Source organism: Vanellus vanellus (genome assembly GCF_965231255.1).
Source record: "Vanellus vanellus genome assembly, chromosome: 2".
Classification (NCBI taxonomy): domain Eukaryota; kingdom Metazoa; phylum Chordata; class Aves; order Charadriiformes; family Charadriidae; genus Vanellus; species Vanellus vanellus.
The window spans coordinates 153954298-153963280 of NC_138906.1; the positions used below are offsets into that span (position 1 = coordinate 153954298).

At 40.0% G+C, this 8983-nt stretch overlaps 1 protein-coding gene across 1 annotated transcript in view; it reads right to left on the reverse strand.

The window, feature by feature from the left end:
- The window catches only part of TRPS1 (transcriptional repressor GATA binding 1), a gene marked incomplete at both ends in the record, with an annotated part of 174535 nt that extends 166642 nt beyond the window's left edge, over window positions 1-7893 (reverse strand). Inside the window, 2 exons of the mRNA XM_082498858.1 lie at window positions 3880-4808; window positions 7857-7893. Of these exons, the coding sequence (XP_082354984.1) occupies window positions 3880-4808; window positions 7857-7893 (966 nt within the window). The remainder of the gene's footprint in view (window positions 1-3879; window positions 4809-7856) is intronic.
- Window positions 7894-8983: the final 1090 nt, after the last annotated feature.

The following is an 8983-nucleotide window of genomic DNA, read 5'->3' on the forward strand; positions in this document are numbered from 1 at the left end:
AACGTATCAGGAAATGGGGTCGTGCTCCCTTTTATACAATAGCCTAATGGCTTGAACACTTGTTCAGGAAACAGGAAAAGTAGGCTCCTTTCCTTGCTCTGTCAGAGGGGATCCAAGCCCACTTCTTCTCCCTGGCTGGGCAATGTCCTACCCCTTAGCTATAAGCTGATATGTGGAAGACGGCACTCTCCAGCCTTTCTGTTGAAGCTGTCCCACTCACTACTCATAAAAAGAGTTGGGAACAGAAAAAAGATTCCTACCTACTTGCCAGTCACTTGCCTGTCTCCAGATCTTTCCATACTTTACATGAACGAGTCATTAGATGAAACACAGAAGGAGACTTAATCGTACAGTAGCAAAACAATGGTTTTCAGCATCATAGCTGTTAACTTAGTCACCTGAATTTTACTTTAAGTGAAGTCTTCAGATCCAGTCTAAATCTACCGCTTTAGGCAAGTCCACAAAGCCATACATAGGCTAAAACATCCAGCAAGATAAAGCTGCCTATAGAGATTGATCAATTAACTAAATGTGAAAAAAAAAGTAATGAGGGGCATCAGCAAAAGTTGATCCATTGAACTCACTTCAAATATTATTCTGAAAAAAGCAATAAAGCTGATTAACACGTTCTCTGGGAAATTAGAGATGTGCTTGCTAGCAAATGTTTTCTGAAATCTATATCGGCGAGAAAGTTAATCTCCCAGAAACAGCTCAGTGATTTTACCCAATCCTATGGAATTTATTATAATTCAATGAACCAAAAACCTCTGAGGAAGAAAACGGGAACAAAGAGTACAGGAGATTTCAAAACAAAAGCACATTTTCAAAGAAGACAAAGGAATCTTGCTGGATTAAATATTCAAATCCAAGTAAAAATCCACACAGTGGTAAGGCCAGAAAGCTTGGATTATTTACACAGTTCCCAGCCAAATCCTCCTTAGGTACTACAAAACACAGTCCCAGCATTTGCGTACCTGGATGTGAAGCCAAATATGTATTCCTACTGTTTTGCTGACTGCTATACAAAAGAACCCTAAAAACTGGGTTTAGGATTGGGGGAGTTGGTTTGGGGATGGAGGATATTTTACAGGACAGACTTCACTTCTGTGGTATAAGTCCAAAAATACATTTGATTTCTTTCTTCCAAGCAAAGGGACCACATCCCTACCTATGGGCAGATAGGATAGCAGATGCTGGGCTTTTTTCTTCACTCAGACATTTTTCCATTGCTTTTTGTTTGCTTTTGTTGTGAATGCAAACTACAGGGCTCAACAGCATCCCTCACTACTACAAATCTTCATGTACCATGGTCTCCGACCGACCACTGTGAGCCAGATCAAAGTCAGTCATCTTCATCCTCTGGCTTCTGTGCCCAGCTCCCTGGCCTGAGACCGTAAATCCATCGATAACTTCCACCCCAGCTACAACAGAACAGTTTGTTAAGTGCAAGGGGATCAATAAATCAGACCTTAAGCCCAGTCCACTACTATTTCAAGTTAATTACAAAGGGATTATTTTCCTTTAGCCCAGTACCTATACAAAATAATATTGTTCAGATGAACCAATTACTCAGGTTCAGTTCCCTCTTCCTATTACACAGGAGTTTGACTGAACCACTTTTAACCAGAGCTCAAATCAATACGATCCCTCGATGCGGCAGGAGATGCCAGCCGTTCAGACGCCTGAGAAAAATCCCCTCCGAAATGGACGTAGTAGCAATATAAACATGTGTGGGTGCAAAGGGGATTTTCAAACGTTCTTTTACTGTGTTTGTGAATCTCACAAAGCTGCTCTGTATCGGGAGTGGGGGCGGAGAAAGCATAAAAATATTAATCAGTTACTTATCTTCTGACATGTTCTGGATCAACATCTGGTGCATGTGCAAGTGATGAAGTATGGCATTTGGCACAAAAGCTTATTTAATCTTCTCTTCCCAAATTGGGCAGGGAAAATTAGCACTCTTAAAAATTAAGTTTCCAGATCCAATTTTTTTTTTCTTTAAAATAAATTGCCAACATTGTATAGGCTGTCTGTTCTATTTTGGAAAATGTTTTTCGTCTGAGAAAAGACTGATCGTAAGTAGATTATCTATGGGCTGTTTCCTACCGCTTTTTGTCTCCCCTGCAGTATCTTACTGCCAGGGTTTAGTAGACAAGTATAGTCTAGGTTCGGCTGTTTTATTTCTACTTCTATCAGTTCAAACTGAGATAGCTCACACATCTGTTTTATTTCTGAACACACTGCATAGGAAAAGTGTCCAGCTCATTCTAATCAAGCATAAACTTTCCTATAAATAACTAAGGACCTAACGAAACAATTGTTTGGAGGAAATGAAAGTGTGTTTAGAAACTCAAATTCCTCTATACTGTATGCCTGAGCTGTTCCAGTTTGAATGTCTTCCTGACAGCATGGATCAGTTGCTCTAAGATGCTGTCCCCGGAGTCAGCAAACTGAAACTATAGCAGGAAATCCAGGTATTAACATCATACTATGTGCTAATTATAAACCATCATTTCACATTCTGACATTATTCACTTCTAACCTCTTTTAACTAAATCACGTATTTGCTTTCTAATCACAGTTTGACAGGAGAGAGTGTCTGACATGAGACAGTGAAGTGATCTTTTAATAAGACAGCAGTTCAAAGATTGCAGCTTTTACGCATAGTAACGACCTTAGTTTGATTTGCTGCTCCACAAAGAAGCTGTAGAGTTTCTGAAAAAAGAGGAAAAGTTTAAATCACTTTAAAAGCTTCAAGTTCCTGACTTGTGTTTCGGTTCCAGCTTCTTACTTGAAGTAAGATGTTAGCCATCTTAACCTGTTTTGCAAAATTTGTTTCCTATAGCTAAAGTCTCTGCAGGCATTATTAAATATTTGCCACCTTCTACCTCTTTATTTTAACATACCCTGAGTTTTCTCTGGTGATTAATACCAGGTGGGACATCACTTCCTATGCAAACACACACTTGAAACTGGATGGGCATCTGAACTCATTTTGTATACAAACTTTGACACTTTTTTTTTTCTTTCTTAAAATCTGAATTTTTGTATCATAGAACATTGAGGTATCCTACCGCATCTCTCAGCTCACTCACAAGAGGATTTTTATTTCTAAAGCAGCATAATTTTTTTAACTAATTAAATATTAGGTGATAAACTAACAGATACTCCACGAAAATCCTTTTGAGTCCACTCTTTCGTGGTAAAAATAAGACTTGGGTTTTTTTACAGCAGTATCTGTATTTTTTCCCTGCTCCAACTAGATGAGAAAATGACTGAGGCAATAGTCCTTCCCTTGTGTGCTCACTAATGTGAAGGACAGCATGGATTACTGTTACTTTTTGAGATGTTTTAAATACCCATTGTGTATCCTGTTTTTTTGGCACTAGACAACTTTAGAGTTGCCAAGACTTGCCATTTATTTTATCTTAATAAAGAATCAATAAGCCAAATCTTGACTCCCGGCAGCTGATAATTTAGGATTACATTTTTAATTTCCAGCTGCTGTCTTTTGTCTGTCTGGCTGTTATTTTTCATTATTATTTGCTCTTTTCTTTCCGTGACAGCAAATCCTTCAGATATGATTACCAATTCAGCAATTTGCCCGTTTGCTGAATAAGATCTTTTGCTGTTGATTACCACAATGGCTAAATCGTACACAGAAATATCACTGGTCAAAAAGCCAAGCACTCCTCTACTGTACAAGATGCTCAGCAGACCTGCAGAAGGCCTGGCTAAAATACGCCAAAAGGGTTCTTAAGGCTTAAGCAGGTTATATGAAATACTTTAACCGCGTAGGTAGGAGCGGCTTTGCAAATAAATCGACTTTGCAGTTGAGACGGCAGTTAGCAGAAGCGGGGAGGCTGGGAAAATACAAACCTGCACATCGTAAGTCCCATTTAATAAGACGGGCCTCTGGGAATTGATGTCCTGCAGCACTCCTGAAAGCACAGTGCGGTTGACTTTCTGGAAGTCTTTGGAGTGGCTGAATTGCACCATGTTGTGGAGAGCCAAAATTTTAGTGTCGAGCTCAGCATCCTGCCTGGTGCGGTTGTGCAGTCCTAGGTGGTACTTGCGGAAGTGTTTGATGAGATCTGTGGGGTCGTTCCCATAGTAACCGTATCCACAGATGTTGCATTTGAAGTCCTGAAGCTCTGGAGACAGAGGCGCCGTATCTGGGTTATCATTTACCAACAAATCTGCTTTAGATTTGTTCAGCCTTAAACCCCCATCTGAAGGCACTTGTGGGTTTTTTGAGGCCATGGGGACCGGGCTTGAGCCTTGGCCATCAGTTTGACCACTTTGCACTTGCACTGTTTCATCTGAAGCTTTTGGCGACATCTGATGCTCCTCATTTGTCTCCGCTGCATCTCCTGACGGGGTACAGACCACATCTTGGGTGTCATCTGCATCTGATTTTTGAGGAGACTTCAAGGGCTCACAGATTCCCCCAACAGCTGGAGATGAGAAAGCCAGCATATTTCTGTCTGTCACCTCATCATGAGGGAAGGATGGAACATTTCCTCCCTTATTGTGGCTTTCATAATTGAAGCCAGCCTTTTCACTCAGCACTGAGCTTTTCAAGTCCTTTTTAATGCTGGAAGATGGCTCTTGGACATGCGTGCAAAGTTCCTCCTTGTTATTTAACTCTGCCGCATCACCCTGGTCAGTGTTTTCTTGCATCTGCTCTGCGGAAAATTCTTTTTTCCTTCCAGACTCTTCACTTTCAGTACCTGTAGACTCAAGGGTCTGTACCTCACCTTCACTAGCAACGTTTCTTAGAGGGGGGTTCTTTTTCCGGACCATATCTACCACAGAAAAAGAAAGAAGAAAAAAAAAAAAAAAAAGAAAAGGGCAAAAACCCCTATAGAATTATTCAAGATATATAACAGATTATAAACCTGGCACTTTTTAAAGCATTCTGAACTATATGAATACATCAACTTTTCAGAAAAGTTTTGCCAAACAGGTTTTTAGACTATGCAGTAAAATGGAATTTTACATTTAAAAAAAAATTATCACACTGAGACTGAACTAAAAAGAGAACTTTAAAGCCTACAAAAACACTGGCATCAGAGTGAACGAATTAGAGGTTTCGCTATCTTTTCAGAAGATAATGGTCTGGCAGAAATAATTTTTAATGAATGCTTCATTTAAAATAATTCTAAAAACCAAGAGGAAAAATAAACTTTTGCAGTGTAATGTTCATGTGCTGTACAACTCCGTATAAAGTAGCTTTTCAAAAATACACTTAAAAGACATAATCAGGAGCACTTAAACAAGTTATTAGGAAGGAAACAGATTTAGGAAAGTAGGTAACTTTGAGGTTTCAGAGAAAGTGTTTTTCCTAAGCGGGTATCAGTTTCTCTAGAGCAAAAGCTCCCCTTCCTACTGCCCATAAACTTCAAACAGGATTATACGGATATTCTAGAGTCTGGCCCCACAGTCCATTACTCATGTAATTAGTTCTATTTGCCAAACAAAGAGAAACTAACTTTATTAGGAAACCCACTGTCAATAAAATTTTACAGGCCTGGATCCAGACATTTGACATTGCTGTGTGGCTGAGTTGGGATCTACCCCAAAAACACCTGGAATCCACATGGACCTAAACAGCCGAACCTTCCTCTGCTCAGTCCTCCTTGCCGACGTAGCCACTAGTGCTAAATCTGCAGGTACACTTTCAGGATCCATTAAAGAAAGCTCAGACAGGACAGCCATAAGGATCAGAGAGAAAGGAGGAGTCTGCCAGCAACGAGTTAGCTGCTGGCCGAACAGGGGAGATTATGGAAGAACAAATAATCAGCCCATGCAGGTAGTAAGCTGAATTCCTCATCCGCTACATATCTGCACCTTCCCCAGCCTACTTGGAAAAAAAAAAAAAAAAATCTATACATGAAACTTCCCTGCACTCTCCACTAAGTGGTTCTGGATTTGATATTCACCCCCAGCTGGTTTGATCCATTTGTGTTCACATGCTAACTATGGGCAGAAGACAGATGTGCTACAAGTTTTTCTATGCTCTTATCTTTGCCAACGCTGTATACAGTGATGAATGTTTCTCTTTGCCAAATTGCGTGTGGTCCGGTGGCAGCAGCCTGCAGTACCACACACGAGATGCGAGCTCCAGACTCAACCCCGAACCCCCATTCCCAGGCCAGCCACGGCCGGGAGCCTAAGGAGGCACTGGAGATATATATTGCTCTGCGAAGGGAGGACCACCTGGCGGTTCTGGGAGCAGCCCTGATGCACTCCAAATGGTGCCGCATGCAGACCTTTAAAAGCCACGGATGACCTTCTCAAAACAGTACTTTGAGAAGTACGGCTGGGGACGGAGGTTAAAAATAAAAGAACAGGCGTCTGTACATCCTCTTATTTACATCTGTTCCACATGAAAGGGCACCGTATGCTATGTTGATAAAAACAGACAACTTCTTAGGGGAAGTGTTCAACTTGTGTCTTGGGCTGGCTCTGTTGTCTTTGTGGTTGAGCTGATCCACAGGCAGCATGGGCTACAGCGAGACGGCTTTCACACAAGATGCCAGCTCCTGTTACAGAAATTTTGACACTCTGTGTGGTCTTAATAGGTTTCTTAAATGCCTACTGTGATTCCTTACTCTAGAAGGCACACATGCTTGGGAACCAAGTGCCTTCTCTTTAATGTCAACCACACCTACCAGGATACGTATGCACTGAATTCGCCTTCTTACCCCCCACCCCCCCCAATAACTTCTGAACCATGAAGCCATTCAGAACTAAGAGAAAAGAAAGATTTCCTGTTGTGGTAAGAGAACTACTACAATACAGACTGCGCTCGTATATAATTCAAGGTATAAAGATAGTCCTTCGCCTTTTAGCATTATTGCTTCTCTGTGGGACTTCATGAATGCTCTTGGTTAACGCACACTAAAAATATTTGTGAGCATCTCTGGTAGGTGTTCGGCTAAGTCTGTATTTTTCTCCTGGTTACAGATCCCAAACCTTTTTTAAAATAACTTCTGTTTAAATGCAATACATGGCAGTTAGAGGACAGAGAAAGGAGTCCTGACTACGCAGTGAAGAAAAATCAGAAATCGAGAAAGTAAACATCGTGACTGTTACCTCAGTCAAAATTAAACAAGACTAAATGCAATGTTTTAAAATGTTTTTGTTACAGATATTTTTGGCAGATAAGGAAAGTTTAGAGATTTTGCTATCTTCATGGCAACTGTCAGAAGAAAGTCAGAGAAAAGGACAGAAAAAAAAATCCCTATAAAGCAAAGCAAAAAAAAAAAAACCAAAACTTGGACTGTATACAGGCTAACTAGACAGTACTCCAGATCTAGATACTTTGGTTCAAATTTTCCTGAGGTATCTGTGAGCCTGTGTGTTAATGAAGGGGGGGGGGGGGGGGGGGGGGGAACAAACGTTATCTGCCTAATGGAGCTTTTTATGCAGTATTCTGTGCTAAGAGAAAGAAAGGAAAGAAGATAACATTGATTTAAATATAAAAACTTTTCTTAAGTTGAATTTAAAAGTATTTTCCCCTCTTTTTTCTTTTAGCTTTTGAAAAATCATCTGTCATTTATTTGCTTGATTTCCACTCAAGCAGACGGTAAGAAAAGACGTGGTATTTTTTTTGTCGCTGAAATTCCACCACTATCATTTTTCAGAGACATATTATGTAAATAAAACTACATTTGCAATACTCCTAAATCGAAGAAACCATCCCCTAGCAAGTCATAAGTTAGATATAGAAAGAATATAGCCACTCTGAAATTATTATCTCTAAGACAAATAACAGATTGCACAATGTTTTATTGTGTGCCAAGAACGTTTTCAGTTAACAATTTCACTTGAAAAAATGGATCACATACTTGTAAAATCATACCCAGCATTGACTTCATAAGGCATGTGGCTTTAGAGTGCTTTTTACAATTATTAATTCTATTAGTCAACTAGCAGGCGGGCTAATGCAATTGTCTTAGAAGATGCACGGAAGACACAGAAGACATTTTGAGAGCTGATCTGTATATCTGCAAAACAAAACAAAAAAAGGTTTTCCTTCCTAAATTATGCATTCAAAATACGGGTTTTACTTAAAAACATCATTATGCCTATTGTACATTCACATGCATATATTAGTGAGCACTATACAAATAGTGACTGCTGTTCTCTACTTCCATCAAGCGTGAGAAACCCCATGGCTGCCTTCTCCTTAGAGCCAGACACACATGCTCTTGCACACACACGCATACAAACACACACACACACACAGAGACAAAAATTATCTCAGAGGTGATGTTCACCAAAAAACAAGTTTAAAGTAAGTGTTGTTGAAAATGAGCTGGTTAACGCAGTAAAAAATAAAAGTGCCCTAGAAAATCACAGATATTAGCAGATATTGTGCATCCTACTGGGACTGGCCTAATGGGATGGATAAAGGAATACAAATAACTGGTTCGTATCCAGGGTCTGCCGCCAGCAATTGAAAGTTATCATCTGCTGGCTGCCTTGTGTCCCACTTGAAATGAATTTAGTGGTGTTACTTTAAGTGGGCAACTATCCACATCTCAAAAATGCCATCACAATAATAAGCACATTTGTTGGCTATTAGTGAAGAGGCCAAGTCATGAACAGCCATTGGGACTGAACTACCTTTTCGTCACTGGAAATGGTGATCTTCCCAAAATAAAAGAATTACTAAGCCTGATGTGAATGAAGAGACTTCTCAAGCTGAGGGAACCCTGGATAAGGTCCAGGCTGCAGAATCTCTCTTTGGGCTCCTGTAATTCAGGGTTTAGCATCTTATTTTCATTACACAGAAATTACCTTTAAACCCTGTGGGGTTTGTGTTTGGTTTGTTAGGGGTTTTTTTTGTTTTGTTTTGTTTTTTTTTTAACCTGGTATGATCATCCTCAGCTACTTTAAAGTGGAAATAATACTAATGGCAATATATATATATAGTTTTCCTCAACACCAGCCAAGGCTACTCTACACGATT